Source organism: Pelophylax lessonae (genome assembly GCF_965119305.1).
Source record: "Pelophylax lessonae genome assembly, chromosome: 9".
Taxonomy (NCBI): domain Eukaryota; kingdom Metazoa; phylum Chordata; class Amphibia; order Anura; family Ranidae; genus Pelophylax; species Pelophylax lessonae.
The window spans coordinates 30,357,990-30,376,574 of NC_138776.1; the positions used below are offsets into that span (position 1 = coordinate 30,357,990).

Genomic DNA, 18,585 nt, shown 5'->3' on the forward strand with positions numbered 1-18,585 from the left:
AGAACAGTAGATGGCAGGTTGCATAAAGCTCAAAAAAATGTGTATAATGTCATTTGTAAATCAGCGCATACGAAAATAAAGGCTGTGTATAATAAAAGCTGCTATACCAAATCTTTCCAATAAAAAGAAAATATGAAACAAACAAATAAATGGTGCTACAGCGCTTAAAGTGCATCAAGAAACTACTAACAAACACAGGTTAATCATTTGAATAAATCATTTGAAATAATAAAAAACAATATGATGTTCATACTTTTGACTTCTTTCTTTAACACAGTACTTGTACTTCTACTTTCAGTACTTGAGTAGAATTTTTTTTTCAAAACTACTGGTACTTTTTACTTTTAGTACTTAAGTAGCAATTTTTTTGAAAAAACTACTTGCAATACTTAAGTAAAAAAAATGTTGAATACTTTAGTACTTCTACTTAAGTAACTTTTTCTGCGAGCACTTCCACTTCTACTCAAGTAATTTTTTGATCGAGCACTTGTACTTTTACTCAAGTAGAAATTTCGAGTACTTTATACAAGTCTGGATATTAAAAGTATCTACCTCTACCTTGTCTACCTCAATAAGAATTCTCTACATTCAGAGTAGTGCCAGAGCCCGCACACACCCATTTTATATACCCGACTTCCCACCATAGTGAGAAGTATTCAGGGCAGGCAGCAACTCTACTTTTTAATTATTTTCCATTACGTGGGATTTCCATAAATTTTACCAGCAATTTGAACCAAAACTCCTGTGTGAGAATGATCCAATGGAAGCAAACTCAGGAGCCTCATACAGAGTCACTGCTGCTGGAAGTAGTATGAAGATCAAGAAAGGGTTTCTTCCAGCAGGTATTCCATAAAAAGAAAAAAGAAAATGCCCAATTGCTCTATTAGAAGAGAATAAAAATCAGGTCCGGAATCCTTACCTATTGTTGTAAATGTGATTGATTCTTTCCAGAAGCCTTTCTGCTGGCTGCCAACACATTGCGGTCTCTTGCCATCCAAATAGGTGACATTATAATACTCAGTATGATCCATTTCTATTTCAACCTGTGCACAGAAATAAAATAATATATGTCATCTGGACTTGTTTTGTGTTTAGGATAATTAATAATTAATAGGAGTTACTCTACATCCCTAGGCCTTTTGGTACCCAATGTGCGGCCCTTGGGTGTTGTCCATTTCAATACCTGAACAAAAATGAGCTGCATGGTTGAGTTGCCAGAAAGAAGCCTTTATTCCACCAATGCCTCGAAGAGCCCCGGCTATGATATGGCAGACAACACCTTGACATGCCTCACAGCTTTTAGCACACTGTAATCTGGAGTCACGGGTCCAAAATAGAGCTTTATGGTCACAACCTAAACTATTATAACAACTATTATAAAAGACGGCACACGGTCATTGATGCTAAAGGGCGCAATACACATAATTGAGAACTAAGAGGATGCAGCATTTTGAACAGGGGGTATTTCATTGGTTTACATGTGGCCATGTCTCGTTTTATGATTGTGTAAAATAAATAAAAGAAACGGATTCTAAAAAAAAAAAAAACGGGTTCTGCCTGATCACTCCAAGGGGATGCAAACTTCTCAGCACAAATGTTTAATGCATTTTGTTGAGAAGAAAATCAAACGTGGCGCCAGTCACTTTTAACTGGGCTGTAGGGAGCACTAATGTGGAAACATTGCTTTGTAAATGGGTTGTAATAACAGTGATCTTTAGCAGTCACCTGTAAAATGTGGCCATTCTGTGAAATTTCCTGTAACATCTCTTCAGTCTCCAGTCATTTCTGTAATATCCCTAGTCAATGACTATCTCCTATAACCTGTCTTCAGTCTCACATCATTCCTGTAACATCCCTGGTCTAGGACTGTCTCCTGTAACTTGTCCTCAGTCATTAACCATTCTCCAACCATTCCTGTAGTGTCCCAAGTCTCCAACCATTCCTGTAATGTCCCCAGTCTCCAACCATTCCTGTAGTGTCCCCAGTCTCCAACCATTCCTGTAGTGTCCCCAGTCTCCAACCATTCCTGTAGTGTCCCCAGTCTCCAACCATTCCTGTAGTGTCCCCAATTTCCAACCATTCCTGTAGTGTCCCCAATTTCCAACCATTCCTGTAGTGTCCCCAATTTCCAACCATTCCTGTAGTGTCCCCAGTCTCCAACCATTCCTGTAATGTCCCCAGTCTCCAACCATTCCTGTAATGTCGCCAGTCTCCAACCATTCCTGTAGTGTCCCCAGTCTCCAACCATTCCTGTAATGTCCCCAGTCTCCAACCATTCCTGTAGTGTCCCCAGTCTCCAACCATTCCTGTAATGTCCCCAGTTACAAATATCTTATATAGAAACAATGAAATTAATTTGTTTGAAGCATCCAAATGAAATTAGTGATCTGAATTGGTTATTGTATAATAAATATTTTTCTACATACTGTCGCCAGTCAGTGTCCCTGATCACCACCACACCCGTTATTTGACGATGCTGTGCTGCACTGGTGACAGTATATTAAAAAAAAAAAAAACATATTTTTTTATTGCTTAATTTTCCAAAAAATTGTGAAAATAAAATGACAACTTAACCACTTTACGACTGCTCATCGTGCTGCTACTGCGGCACAGTGGCAGCCCTGGGTCCAGTGACGTAGACCTACGTGGCTGGATTCCTAGCTGTCTCAGCGGGAGTTGGGTCAGAGGAGGAGAGGCGGTGATCAATCCTTCCGTAGTTTGTAGACGCGATAACTTTTGCGCAAACCAATCAAAATACGCTTATTGCGATTTTTTTTTAACCAAAAATATGTAGCAGAAAACAAATTGGCCTAAAATGTTAAAAAAAATATATTTTCTTTTTTATTATTTTTTTTTGGGAATGTCCTATAGCAGAATGTGAAAAAAGTTTTTTTCTTTTTTTTCAAAAATGTTGCTCGTTTTTTTGTTTATAGCGCAAAAAATAAAAATCGCACAGGTGATCAAATACCACCAAAAGAAAGCTCTATTTGTGGGGAAAAAAGGACATTAATTTTATTTGGATACAGCGTCGCACAACCGTGCAACTGTCCATTAAAGTTATGCAGTGCCGAATCGCAAAATAGGGCCTGGTCAGCAAAGGAGTAAAACTTCCGGGGCTGAAGTGCTTAAGGTTGTCTAATTAATTTAAAAAGTAGCAGTATGATCCCAGCCAAATGAACGCTGATAACATGAGTCTGTGCTGGGAGGTTGGGAGCTTGACCAGCGGGATTCTAAGACACTTCTGACACTTCCTGGAAGTGTCAATTTTAGTTGCATTCATCCAGGGTCTGTAAACACCGAACTTTCACAAAAGTGCATTTTTTTTATTGGGAATGTTATATAGCAGAATGTGAAAAATATTGTTTTTTTTTTTCTCAAAATTTTCGCTCTTTTTTTGTTTATAGCGCAAAAAATAAAAATCGCACAGGTGATCAAATACCACCAAAAGAAAGCTCTATTTGTGGGGGAAAAAGGACATCAATTTTATTTGAGTACGTCGTTGCACGACCGCGCAATTGTCTGTTAAATTAACGCAGTGCCGAATTGCAAAATAGGAGGAAAATGGAGGAGTTCGGTTCCTCTGTACGCTGCTCCCGCCACTCCTCCTATCCAGTTCACTTGTGTTCTGCTGTCTCTGGGCCCCTGTGTGCTCCCCTGACCCCCCCCCCACTGAGCTCCCTTCCCTCTCCTGCCTGCTGATGCAGGGGATGTGTCACAATAGAGAACCAGGAAGGGATCGGTAAATCTGTAATTTACCAGCTCCTTCCTTTTCTGAATGGACAGAGTCATAGTCAGTGACATTGTAAAAAAATAAAATAAAATTATAAAAAATAATACAATTAAAATACCAAAAAATAAAAACTACTGACACCAGTGGGTGAACTTCCAGGATCGCAATGGTCACACTTGAGACCGGGCCCTGGCATTCCACCACCGTGGGGAGGCCCCAAGATGGCAAGAAGGGGGCCCACTGCAGAACTTGTGAAAGGGTCCCGCTGCGGGACCATAATAAAGGGCCCCGCAACGAGAGTATATGGCCCCAGGATCAGTGGGAAGAGCAGCCCCAGGCTTGAAGGGAAGGGCCCCCGCAATGAGAGTAAAGGGCCCCAGGATCCGTGGGATGAGCCCCAGGCTTGAAGGGAAGGGAGGGCCGGGGGGGGGGCCTTCATGGTTTCTTGCACCGGGGCCCTGAAGGTTCTAGTTACGTCTCTGCCAAAGGGCATCATCGTTTGAGTGTGCCTAGGGTAGCAAAATATCTAAACATGAGGTGGGTGTGTACATCAACATTTTCCCCCTTATAGTCCATAATACGCACCTGTGCACTTTTCTCCAGGTAGTTGGAGACCACGATACTGACGATCACCTCTTCTCCTCTAATGACGTATGATGGGAGAGAAATCTCCACAAAGAATGGCTGTATTGTGGTGGTTGTTGCCGGCTTGTTGGTCAAGCCTAGACCTTTTTCAGCTGAAATGCAGAATCCGTCACTCTCCCAGTTGGTGATGCTTTGCGGGATTGTCGCACTGACTGTCGCTACGCCATCTGGACTGTGAGTGGAAGAAAATTGCACCAAATTGTTAAACAAATGTTTGGGGGCTTTAAAGTGGACTAGTTGCTAAAAGTCTTTTTCTATAAGTCTCATAAATACAGTGCCTTGCGAAAGTATTCAGCCCCCTTGAACTTTTCGACCTTTTGCCACATTTCAGGCTTCAAAACATAAAGATATAAAACTAATTTTTTGTGAAGAATCAACAACAAGTGGGACACAATCATGAAGTGGAATGAAATTTATTGGATATTTCAAACTTTTTTAACAAATAAAAAACTGAAAAATTGGGCGTGCAAAATTATTCAGCCCCCTTAAGTTAATACTTTTTAGCGCCACCTTTTGCTGTGATTACAGCTGTAAGTCGCTTGGGGTATGTCTCTATTAGTTTTGCACATCGAGGGACTGAAATTTTTGCCCATTCCTCCTTGCAAAACAGCTCGAGTTCGGTGAGGTTGGATGGAGAGTGTTTGTGAACAGCAGTTTTCAGTTCTTTCCACAGATTCCTGATTGGATTCAGGTCTGGACTTTGATTTGGCCATTCTAACACCTGGATATGTTTATTTGTGAACCATTCCATTGTAGATTTTGCTTTATGTTTTGGATCATTGTCTTGTTGGAAGACAAATCTCCGTCCCAGTCTCAGGTCTTTTGCAGACTCCATCAGGTTTTCTTCCAGAATGGTCCTGTATTTGGCTCCATCCATCTTCCCATCATTTTTAACCATCTTCCCTGTCCCTGCTGAAGAAAAGCAGGCCCAAACCATGATGCTGCCACCACCATGTATGACAGTGGGGATGGTGTGTTCAGGGTGATGAGCTGTGTTGCTTTTACGCCAAACATAACGTTTTGCATTGTTGCTAAAAAGTTCGATTTTGGTTTCATCTGACCAGAGCACCTTCTTCCACATGTTTGGTGTCTCCCAGGTGGCTTGTGGCAAACCTTAAACAACACTTTTTATGGATATCTTTAAGAAATGGCTTTCTTCTTGTCACTCTTCCATTAAGGCCAGATTTGTGCAGTATACGACTGATTGTTGTCCTATGGATAGAGTCTCCCACCTCAGCTGTAGATCTCTGCAGTTCATCCAGAGTGATCATGGGCCTCTTGGCTGCATCTCTGATCAGTCTTCTCCTTGTATGAGCTGAAAGTTTAGAGGGACGGCCAGGTCTTCGTAGATTTGCAGTGGTCTGAGACTCCTTCCATTTCAATATTATCGCTTGCACAGTGCTCCTTGGGATGTTTAAAGCTTGGGAAATCTTTTTGTATCCAAATCCGGCTTTAAACTTCTCCACAACAGTATCTCGGACCTGCCTGGTGTGTTCTTTGTTCTTCATGATGCTCTCTGCGCTTTAAACAGACCTCTGAGACTATCACAGTGCAGGTGCATTTATACGGAGACTTGATTACACACAGGTGGATTCTATTTATCATCATTAGTCATTTAGGTCAACATTGGATCATTCAGAGATCCTCACTGAACTTCTGGAGAGAGTTTGCTGCACTGAAAATAAAGGGGCTGAATAATTTTGCAAGGAGTCCGATCTGTCCGCCGCAATGACGCAGTCCTGCAATAAATCGCAGTTCGCTGCAATTTGTTAAAAAAAAAAAAAAAATTAAAATGACATAAATCTTTCCCGTAGTTAGTAGATGCGATAACTTTTTCGCAAACCAATCAAAATACGCTTATTGCGATTTTTTTTCACCAAAAATATGTAGCAGAAAACAAATTGGCCTAAAATGTTAAAAAATTTAGATTTTTACATTTTTTTTTGGGGGGGGGGGAGGGGGATTTCTTGTAAAAAATGTGAAAAATATTGTTATTTTTTCAAAATTGTCGCTTTTTTTTGTTCATAGCGCAAAAAGTAAAAATTGCACAGGTGATCAAATACCACCAAAAGAAAGCTCTGTTTGTGGGAAATAAAAGGACGTCAATTGGGTACAGCGTCGCCCGGCCGCGCAATTGTCCGTTAAAGTTACACAGTGCCGAATTGCAAAATAGGCCCTGGTCTTTGAGCAGCCAAATCCTCCTGGGGGGCTTAAGTGGTTAAAGTCTTTTTTTTTTTTTTTTTTTTCCAAAAGTAACGTCTTTTTAAGTCCACAAAATAAAAATATATTGCAGCCAGTTCTTAGATGTCATGGCTGCACTTGTTTTTTCAAGGCTAAAAGCATTTTTTCTTTTGCAAGTATGGAGAAATACCCCTTGATACTGCCACAAAGCTCAAAGTTATTCCATTTTCCAGCTATTGCAGTGCCTTGAAAAAGTATTCATACCCCTTGAAATTTTCCACATTTTGTCATGTTACGACCAAAAACGTAAATTTATTTTATTGGGATTTTATGTGATAGACCAACACAAAGTGGCACATAATTGTGAAGTGGAAGGAAAATGATAAATGGTTTTCCAAAGTTTGTACAAATAAATAGGTGAAAAGTGTGGTGTGTATTTGTATTCACCCCCCCCGAGTCAATACTTTGTAGAACTACCTTTCTCTGGGATTACAGCTGCAAGTCTTTTTGGGGATGTCTCTACCAGCTTTGCACATCTAGAGAGGGACATTTTTGCCCATTATTCTTTGCAAAATAGTTCAAGCTCTGTCAGATTGGATGAACAGCAATTTTCATGTCTTGCCACAGATTCTCAATTGGATTTAGGTCTGGACTTTGACTGGGCCATTCTAACACATGAATATGCTTTGATCTAAACCATTCCATTGTAGCTCTGGCTGTATGTTTAGGGACTTTGTCCTGCTGGAAGGTGAACCTCCAACCCAGTCTTAAGTGCAGACTAACAGATTTTCTTCTAAGATTGCCCTGTATTTGGCTCCATCCATCTTCCCATCAACTTTGACCAGCTTCCCTGTCCCTGCTGAAGAAAAGCATTCCCACAACATGATACTGCCACCACCATGTTTCACGGTGGGGATGGTGTGTTCAGGGTAATGTGCAGTGTTAGTTTTCTGCCACACATAGCATTTTGCTTTTAGGCCAAAATGTTAAATTTTGGTCTCATCTGACCAGAGCACCTTCATGTTTGCTGTGTCCACCACATGACTTCTTGCAAACTGCAAATGGGACTTCTTATGGCTTTCTTTCAACAATGGCTTTCTTCTTACCATTCTTCCATAAAGGTCAGATTTGTGGAGTCCACGACTAATAGTTGTCCTGTGGACAGATTCTCCCACCTGAGCTGTGGATCTCTGCAGCTCCTCCAGAGTTACCATGGGCCTCTTGGCTGCTTCAATGATTAACCACTTGTCGACTGCCTACGTACATTAACTGCAGCAGGTCGGCTCACGTAACTGTACGTCATTTCGTGCAATAGCCGCTAGGTGGTGTGCGCCGCCGGAGGCACAATCACGTGCTGGTTGGATAGAGGGGAGCCAATCAGGGGGTCCGGCGGATCCGATGTCCACTGGCCACCCAAAATCATTCCTGACACAGGAAGATCACGTTCTGACAGGGGAGATCTTGTGTTTCTGCTAAGCAGAAACGAGGATCCCTGTCTTCCCCCAGTCAGACAATCCCCCACACAGTTAGCAAGCACCCCCTAGGGACACATTTAACCCTTTGATCGCCCCGGATGTTAACCCCTTCCCGTCCAGTGTCATCAGTACAGTAACAGTGCATATTTTTAGCACTGATCACTGTATTCGTGTCACTGGTCCCCAAAAAAGTGTCAAAAGTGTCAGTTAGGTGTCTGATGTGTAAGCCTCAATGTCACAATCCGCTAAAAATATCTGATTGCCGGCATTACTATTAAAAAAATAAATAAAAAATTCCATAAAAATATCCCATCGTTTGTAGACGCAATAACTTTTGCGCAAACCAATCAATATACACTTATTGGGATTTGATTTACTGAAAATATGTAACAGAGTACATAATGTTATACTAATGCAAAACACAAAGAGACCACCAAGGGGCCCATACTTACGAATCTGTTAAAAAGAAATTGCATGCTCATGTTCCATTGGCTACCGCAGAGAATGTCTATCCCAGGAGCTGTGGACCTGGGATCTACGAGGGCCCGGCAGGACAAACAGGGCCAAACGCAAGCACAAACCAACATAGTGTGACATCCATGGTGATATAGGAGACATACAGTATCTCACAAAAGTAAGTACACCGCTCACATTTTTGTAAATATTTTATTATATCTTTTCATGTGACAACACTGAAGAAATGACACTTTGCTACAATGTAAAGTAGTGAGTGTCCAGCTTGTATAATAGTGTAAATTTTCTGTCCCCTCAAAATAACTCAACACACAGCTATTAATATTTAAACGGCTGGCAACAAAAGTGAGTACACCCCTAAGTGAAATTGTCCTAATTGGGCCCAATTAGCCATTTTCCCTCCCCGGTGTCATGTGACTCATTAGTGCAACAAGGTCTCAGGTGTGAATTGGGAGCAGGTGTGTTAAATTTGGTGTTATCGCTCTCACTCTCTCATACTGGTCAGTGGAAGTTCAACATGGCCCCTCATGGCAAAGAACTTTCTGAGGATCTGAAAAAAAGAATTGTTGCTCTACATAAAGATGGCCTAGGCTATAAGAAGATTGCCAAGACCATAAAACTGAGCTACAGCACGGTGGCCAAGACCATACAGCGGTTTAACAGGAAAGGTTCCACTCAGAACAGGCCTTGCCATGGTTACCAAAGAAGTTGAGTGCGCGTGCTCAGCTCCATATTCAGTGGTTGAATAGGGAAATAGTGGTATGAGTGCGGCCAGCAATGCTGCAGAGGTTGAAGGGTGGGGGGTCAGCCTGTCAGGGCTCAGACCATACGCCGCACACTGCATCAAATTGGTCTGCATGGCTGTCATCCCAGAAAGAAGCCTCTTCTAAAGATGATGCACAAGAAAGCCCGAAAACAGTTTTCTGAAGACAAGCAGACTAAGGAACTGGATTACTGGAACCATGTCCTGTCGTCTAATGAGACCAAGATAAACTTATTTGGTTCAGATGGTGTCAAGCGTGTGTGGCAGCAACCAGGTAAAGAGTACAAAGACAAGTGTGTCTTGCCTACAGTTAATCCTGGTGGTGGGAGTGTCATGGTCTGGGGCTGCATAAGTGCTGCCAGCACTGGGGAGCTACAGTTCATTGAGGGAACCATGAATGCCAACATGTATTGTGACATACTGAAGCAGAACATGATCCCCTCCCTTCGGAGACTGGGTTGCAGGGTAGAATTCCAACATGATAATGACCCCAAACACACCTCCAAGACGACCACTGCTTTGATAAAAAACTGAGGGTAAATGATGGACTGGCCAAGCATGTCTCCAGTCCTAAACCCTATTGAGCATCTGTGGGGCATCCTCAAATGGAAGGTGGAGGAGTGCAAGGTCTCTAATATCCACCAGCTCTGTGATGTCCTCAAGGAAGAGTGGAAGAGGACTCCAGTGGCAACCTGTGAAGCTCTGGTGAACTCCATGCCCAAGAGGATTAAGGTAGTGCAGAAAAAATAAACGTGGCCACACAAAATATTGACACTTTGAGCCCAATTTGGACATTTTAACTTAGGGGTGTACTCACTTTTGTTGCCAGCGGTTTTGACATTAATTTTTGACAATGTTGATGTGTATATTTGAGGAATTCATGGCCAAGGGTAACCCCACAGGTAGTAGAGAACCTGAAACACAGATAGTGCTGGTTGAGTCAGGTAGTGAGACAGGTGTAACAGAAGTAGGCCCCCTACAGTCCTGGGAGAGTAGGTCTGGGGAAGGTGAAAATAAATCTAGGATCCCAGGGCAAAAAGGTAGATGGGATGATAGAGAGATCAGCAGGACCCCAAAGGGCAGGAAGAAGTGCTCGTGGAAGCACACCCGGAAAAAGATGTGGGTGGAGTGCCCCTATAGGAAGAAGGTCAGACAGGTTTGGACCCCTGGGGGTGGTAGTAGGTACAAAGGTGCCAGCGTGAAAGGTGATGTGTTTGTTTCTTGCTCCGGTGCGAAACAAGTGGGGGGATATGTAGATAGGCAACCACGGGTCACTGTGTGTGTTAGCTATCTACGCCTGGTTTTGATTAAGACAGGCCTGCTGATTGCACACCTGTGGGCTGGGTTCATATTATTCCCAGGGTTAGCACTCAGGACTCCCAGTTGGAGACAGCTGCACCCGGGCAGACATGAGGTCTGATCCAGGAGTCAAGAGGACTCCAACCGACAGACACGAGGTCTGTGTATGGGAGTCAGGAGGGCTCCCACCTTCCCTGAGAGACAGAGGCCGCAGTTGGCAGCCAGAGCTTACAGATCTACAGGAAGCAGATGTATTCCGCAACAGCGCAGCAGGAAGCGGATCCCAAGAAAGCTATAAGGGAGCTTGACCAAAGGACACTTGTGTTGGTCTGAGGAGCAGACCTAAGGCCTAGGCGTGAGGCCTGAAGCAGCCATATAGCATGTGAGTAAGCCAGAAGGCTGAATTTAACAAATATACAGTAATTGTGGAAGCCCTGCGAGGGAAAATTGCTGTTTTGTGAACTTTCTTTATGCCTGTAAATAAAAGTGGGTTGCCGTGCCCTTAAAAATGCAGTCTGGACTGGCACTACTTCTTCAAATCGCATGCACCACTTGAGTTGAATCGCCCCGAAACGTTACAATACTTAAAGAATTTCTTGGGGTTTTTTTTTTACTCTCTTCCACTATATGTCTCTCGTGTTCTATTTTAGCTGCCTTGATTTCGCCTTTACATTTCTTATTGCACTCTTTGTACTGTTGCAATGCTGCCAATGACCCCTCAGCCTTGCATTTTTTGAAGGCCCTTTCTTTAGCTTTAATATGCATTTTCATGTTGGAGTTTAGCCACCCAAGGTTTATTTTTGCTCTTTTAAATTTATTCCCCTTTGGAATGCTTTGGGCAATCCCTTTAGTATGTTCTTGAAGCACTCCCATTTTTCCTCTGTATTCTTTGTTTCCAGGGTTCTATCCCATTTGATATTGTTTAGCAAAGATCGCAGTTTAGGGAAGTTGGCTCTTTTGAAATTCAGTGTCCTTATATTACCCTTGTGTTTCCCATTTCTACGATTTATACTGAAACTAATTGACCTATGGTCACTGTTTCCTAAGTTGCCCCGTATTTCTATATCCATGATCAAGTCTGTATTGTTGGTAATCAGTAGGTCAAGTACCGCATTGTTTCTTGTCGGTGCGTTCACAATCTGACCCATGAAATTGTCCTGCAAAACAGTTAGGAACTGCCGAGCCTTAGATGAATGCACGGTTCCTTCTGCCCAGTCTATATCTGGATAATTAAAGTCCCCCATTATAATGACATTTCGCATCCTTGCTGCCATTCCAAGCTGTGATAGGAGGTCTGCCTCCCCCTCCTCCCTCTGGTTTGGGGGCCTATAGCATACGCCCAATATTACTTTTCCCATAGTGCCTTCCCTTTGAAGTTCTCCCCATAGGGATTCTACCTCTTCCTTAGCTCCGTTTGCAATGTGGTCCCTCCTATTTACCTGTACACTGTTCTTAATATACAGACAAACCCTTCCCCCTTTTTTACCTTCTCTATCTCTGCGATATAGGGAATAAAACCCCTAAATGGTTGCCAGCCAATCATGAGAGCTGTCAAACCAAGTCTCTAAAATCCCCACAAAATCAAAATCCTCCTCATACATTAGCAGCTCCAGCTCCCCTATCTTGTTGGCCAGGCTTCTAGCATTGGTATACAAACCTCGTGAATTTTTCCGGTTGCATACTATATCCTCGTTCAATGTTTTTAGGCTGCTCTTGCAATTTTTCCCCATACCCACCTTGGGTTTAGGAACTCTGAACACCCTACCGCTAATGTCCCCATTTGTGCCCGCTGAACCTTGCTCTCCGCTGACTAGTTCTACATCTGTACCCTCCCCCCCATCACCTAGTTTAAAAGCCCCTCTAGCTTGTTGGCCAATGGCCATCTTCTCTCCCAGTACGGCTGCACCCTCCCCATTTAGGTGCATTCCGTCCCTACTAAAGAACCGGTAGCCGACTGAGAAGTCGGCCCAGTTCTCCAGGAACCCAAAACCCTCCTTACTACACCAGCTCCTCAGTCACTTGTTTACTTCCCTAATCTCCTGCTGCCTCTCTGGTGTGGCCCAAGGTACAGGTAGTATTTCTGAAAATACTACCTTGGAGGTCCTACTCTTCAATTTAGCTCCTAAGTCCCTGAAATAGTTTTTTATGACTCTCCTGCTCCCTCTGACTTTGTAATTGGTACCCACGTGTACCATGACAGCTGGGTCTTCCTCAGCCCCACCCAATAATCTGTCCACCAACAGACAGTTTGGCACTTATGGTCTTTTTGACAGATTGCCCTCTCTGTCCTTTGAATAATTGAGTCCCCTACCACCAGAACCTGTCTTTTTCTTTCCCTTGCTCCCACCCTCCCTGGAGGAGTTCTTACCCTAGCAGCTGGGGGTGTCACTCTGCCCCAGCAATGCTGGTCCCTGACTGGTTTCCCCAGCATCATGCAACGGGGCATATTTATTGGGATGTTCCAGCCCAGGACCGGCCTCCTTGCCTCGTTTCCTTCTACCCTTCCTAACTGTTACCCAGCTACTCTGCTCTGGTGCCTGCACCTTTGTTTCTACACCCGCATCTGTGCTGGCCCTTGTCGGCACTTGCCGGGTACGTTCCAAGCTCTCCTTCAGTATGGAGATTCTTCTCAGTGTTGCCAGTTGCTTCCCTAGATTCAGGACCTGAGCTTAAAGGGAAGCAACGTGCTTACATTTTGTGCAGCTGTATTCGCCCTTGATCGACTGATCGAGGAACGTATACATGTCACAATATGTACACCGAGTCCCATCTCCACACCCGCCGGGCATTGTACCCACCATCTACTCTAATGGGGATTTGGAAATTTAACTCTGTCCTGTGTAGCTGTTTTCTAGCTTCCTAACCCTACCTTATCACACTCAGATACTCCACGACACATGTTAAAAGCTTGGGAGATTTTTTTTTTATAACCTAACCCTCCTTTAAACTTCTCTACAACTTTATCCCTGACCTGTCTAGTGTGTTCCTTGGTCTTCATGATGTTGTTTATTCACAAAGATTTTCTAACAAACCTCTGAGGACTTTGCAGAACAGCTGTACATACACACAGGTGGACTATTTACTAATTAGTGACTTCCGAAGACAATTGGTTCCACTAGATTTTAGTTAGGGGTATCAGAAGAAAGGGTGCTCAATACAAATGCCCCCACACTTTTCAGACATTTATTTGTAAACACTTTTGAAAACCATTTATCATTTTCCTTCCACTTCACAATTATGTGTTGGTCTATCACATAAAATCCCAATAAAATACATTTACGTATTTGGTTGTAACATGACAAAATGTGGAACATTTCTAGGGGTATTATTACTTTTTCAAGACACTGTAGATGTAAACTACAAAACAACATTCCTCAATGCAGATTGTTTTCTGTATGGGGTGAACACTTACCCAACAATGACTGTGTCATATCCAAAGGCGTCCCTAAAATCACTACGAACCGTGTCAATGCTAAATAATGCCTCAGCCACTGTAATATATAAAATATTACACATTTACATTCATTAAAGCGGAGTTCCGGCCTCAGAAACTTTTTTCAATATAAATACCCCCGGGACAGTCAGTGCTAGTGCATTTCATAATGGATAGCCTCTGAACTGTCCCAGGTCGCACTTACCTTTTAGAAGAAATACTTACCTTCAAAATTTCTTGTCCAGCGCTGCCATCTCAGGTGTGGGCAGCTAAAGCCAGCACGTCCTCTTCGGTATCCTCTTCCGTGTTCTCTTCTCCCAGAATGCCCTGCCCAGTAATATTAATGTGATACCTACGTAATCATGTGTATAAAAACCTTCAACTGCATCAAATAAAGCAGAAGAGTTATTTTGGAAATATGCTAAGTTTAGCTTTTTGTGTCTGTTCCCTACTGCAGTAGTTATGAATAATTTGGAACCACTAATTAATGTGGGGATAGGAGTTTACAATCTATAAAATTTCCAGAACAGGCAAATGACTGCAATTGTTTGTGACAGCTATATGAATGCTTTCACATATCCAGTAAAGTGACTGGCCTCAGGTGATATGCAGAGATTAAATAAATCCTCCTACATAAGTTGTATCAGTTTGTCTGCAGCCCTGTCTTCTCTACGGCCTTCTAAAGCACACAGATCAAAGGCCATTTCTCAGCTCCAGAAGGCAGGGGTGGGGATCTGATGTCACAGACTATGCAGTGTAATCTAATAGAGTGAAGTGAATGGAACACTTCCCTCTACGCAATCTCAAAGAGAAACCCGCACAGCTGGGGCTGTCAGTCACCTGCTTTATGCAGGGGGTGGGCATCCTCCAGGATTCTGTGGGGTTAAGATAACCTGTCAGAAGTCACTCATGCAGATAACACAGGAACTAGGAATAGAAATCCTACTAGGTGCTTTGGATTGAGGCAAGTACACACTATAGAAGAATCTGCTTTGTTCATTGTTAATTTTAGAGGTTTACAACCACTTGAAGGGTTCACATTAGAAGACAAAGTACAAGAACGTACATGCTGTGCACTACAACGCATGACATTGCTTTACCGCGTGTTGTGGTGTGCTGGAAAGCATGTCTGTTAGCAAAGGCACCATTCAGAAACAATGGCAGAGCATCATGCCAATGCACATAGTGTGTGTTACTGCAGAGTGTTAACATAAACGGTGCCTTAGGGTTTGTGGTTGCATATTAAAGCTCAACTGGATCCAAAAATGTTTTAGATAGAGTGAAGAAATGGCAGGACCTATTTAATTGCTCTCTTTTTTTTTTTCTTTTTGAAGATATCGCCCCACTTCCTGTATCAATGAGGAACCATGAAATAGTTAGAAATATGAGGAAGGGATCAGATTTCTGTATTTTAATACCATCTGTGTCCCCATGGGGGAGATATTCCCTTACTTCCTGTCCAGGTGAAAGGTCTCAGAGAAGAACCGTCCTAGCCAGAACATAGACATCATTTAAATGGTGACAGAGGTGCTAATCTTTCTTATCCCACCTCCCTCTATCATTAATCCTAAGCTGCATTCACACCGGAGCCGAGCTTTCTTTTTTACTTTTTTGGCATGTTTAGGTGTGTTTTTGTTTTAGCCATTTGAGAACTTAAGGCATTTTTGATTTAGTCAATGGAGAATTTTGCTAAATGCATTGGGTAATGAAGTTATGGGAATGTTCATGTTTTGACGAAGATACAGTTAGGTCCATATATATTTGAACACAGGCACAATTATTGTTTTCAGGTATTTCCCAAAACATATTCAAACTATATTTATGTAATGGATATGGGTTGAAAGTGCACACTCTCAGGTTTAATTTGAGGGTATGTACAGCCAAATCGGAGGAAGGGTTTAGGAATTACAGCTCATAAGAATAGCCATCCCCCTTTTTCAAGGGACAAAAAGTAATTGGACAATTGAATCAAAAGCTTTTTCATGGCCAGGTGTGGGCTACTCCTTCCTTCATTATTTCTTCATAAGTTAAGCAGATAAAAGGGCTGGAGTTGAATCTAAGTGTGGTATTTGTATTTGGAATCTATTGCTGTGAACTTACATCATGCATTCAAAAGAGTTGTCCATCCAAGTGAAACAGGCCATTGTAAGTGTCCATTCACACTGGTACGACTTGTCACACGACTTGGTCAGCCTGACAAGTCACGCACCGTCGCGTCCCATAGTGTAGTACAGGACCGGTTCTAATAGGAGCGACACAAGTCGCTCCGACTTAGAAAAAGGGTCCTGTACTACTTCGGGGCGACCTGGAGCGACTTGCATAGACATTCATTTTATGAAGTCCGTGCAAGTCGTGCCGAAGTCGCGGTGCACGCGACTTCACAGGTCGCCCCGAAAGTCGTGCCGCTTCAGTGTGAACCGGCACTAAGACTTCAAAAATGTAATAAATCCTTCAGAGAATTAGCAGCAACATTAGGAGTGGCCAGATCAACAGTATGGTACATTCTGAGGAAAGAAGAACGCACCGGTGAGCTCAGCAACATAAAGAGACCTGGACGTCCACAGAAGACAACAGTGATGGATGATCGCAGGATCCTCTCTATGGTAAAGAAAAACCCATTCACAACATCCAGACAAGTGAAGGACACTCTCCAGAAGGTGGGCATATCATTGTCAAAGTCTACAATCAAGAGAAGACTTTAGGAGAGCAAATTCAGAGGGTTCACAACAAGGTGCAAACCATTCATAGGCCTGAAGAATGGAAAAGCCAGATTAGACTTTGCCAAAAAACATCTAAAAAAGCCAGACCAGTTGTTGAAAATCATTCTTTGGACAGATGAAACTAAGATTAATCTGTACCAGAATGAAGGGAAGAAAAAAGTATGGAGAAGGCTTGGAACACTTCACGCTCCAAAGAACACAACGTCATCTGTAAAACATGGTGGAGGCAGTGTGATGACAGGGGCATGCATGGCGTCCAGTGGCACTGGGTCATTGGTGTTTATTGATGATGTGACAGAAGATAGAAGCAGCCGGATGAATTCTGCAGTGTTTAGAGATATACTAAGAAAAAAGAAAGTGTACTCAGCACTAAGGAAGTGAACAGGGGTATAATATATAGGCTGGGGCCTCCCTCAAATATACAAAGTTATATGAATATAATGGAGGAAGTGGGGGGAAGGGGATGGCGCTGCCCAGAAAATGAAATAATAAGTGGTAGTATGCAAGGTGAGTGTATAAAAAAAATGTAGAAATAATACAAAAAATCTCGTAATGAATAAAAAACAGACAAAAGTAAATAAAGTGACAAGCCCTGTAAGGTGCAAATCAACTAGACAATAACGGATTGAAGATGGTAAGATTAATGGTAAATACCAGGTGAGTGGTATATGATGAAAAATAATAACATAAAGTGCTGAAAATATTCAAAATAATGAGTGCTATACAATAATGGTGATATCGATAACAGTGGATGGATGGATCAATAGATAGGTAGATGAATAAATGAATAAGGTGGCCCTAACTAGGGCATAAATCTAACTGAATAAAGTGACACTGTGCACCAAATGCTATAAAAAAATTAAAGTGAGTGAGCAAGAGGTAATAAATGGCTAATAATGTAAACAGTCCAAAAATAGTGCAACACAAGTGGTAAATCTTCATGCGATAATCCCAGTGGTAACCCTGTGGTGGGTATAGTGGTGGGGTGCTGGTGATCCCTGAAGTAAGTAGCACACTCACCAGAAATACCCACCCCACACAGGGGTAAAGAGCGGGTATTTAATATAGGTATATGATCCCTCTAAGGCTCCTATCTGGTGTTCCTAGGTATCCTATTAGATCTCCTATGGCCTGGTAAATGGATCCATGCTGGGTAGATGGGGTCCTATTCCAAAAACTCGGGGGCAATCATCAGGGCGTAAGTGGTAATTCCATAGGAAGTAAGGAAAGGGCAAATAGTGTGATACTGTATAACAATTATTTATTCACACATAAAAAAGGTAGGGTACTTACAATTTCACAATGAATACAGAGCAGTGTGTGAGTCTCTGGAACGCTATGCGTTCCACCAAGGACCGAAACCGGAAATGATGTGACGGCGCCGTACGCGTTTCGTCATTCGATGTCCTCAGCAGCGTTATCTTCCTTTAGAGATATACTGTCAGCCCAGATTCAGCCAAATGCAGCAAAGTAGATTGGACGGCGCTTCACAGTACAGATGGACAATGATCCAACAAATAAATACTGCAAAAGCAACCCAGGAGCTTTTGAAGGAAAAGAAGTGGAATATTCTGCAATGGCCGAGTCACTCACCTGATTTCAACCCAATAGAGCATGCATTTAACTTGCTAAAGGCAAAACTAAAGGCAGAAAGACCCACAAACAAAGAACAACTGAAGACAGCTGCAGTTAGAGCCTGGCAAAGCATCAGGAAGGAGGAGACCAAGTCTTTGGTAATGTCCACGGCTTCCAGACTTCAGACCAGTAAAGGATTCTCAACAAAATATTAAAAAAACAAACATTTTATTTATGATTATATTCATTTGTCCAATTACATCGGAGCCCCTGAAAATGGGGGGACTTGT

At 42.6% G+C, this 18,585-nt stretch overlaps 1 protein-coding gene and 1 long non-coding RNA gene across 2 annotated transcripts in view; both read right to left on the minus strand.

Annotated features, from left to right (window-relative positions):
• Positions 1-1,031: 1,031 nt before the first annotated feature.
• Positions 1,032-14,045, minus strand: LOC309563047. The gene is made up of 3 exons (XR_014225707.1): positions 13,980-14,045; positions 4,316-4,547; positions 1,032-1,043 (listed from the first exon to the last, which is right to left on the minus strand). It is a non-coding gene; the product is annotated as an uncharacterized lncRNA (long non-coding RNA).
• A 2,697-nt stretch (positions 14,046-16,742) lies between these two features.
• Positions 16,743-18,585, minus strand: part of LOC309564195 (ovostatin-like) — a gene marked incomplete at both ends in the record, with an annotated part of 115,061 nt that continues 113,218 nt past the window's right edge. The window contains one exon of the mRNA XM_082268826.1: positions 16,743-16,750. Within this exon, the coding sequence (XP_082124952.1) occupies positions 16,743-16,750 (8 nt within the window). The remainder of the gene's footprint in view (positions 16,751-18,585) is intronic.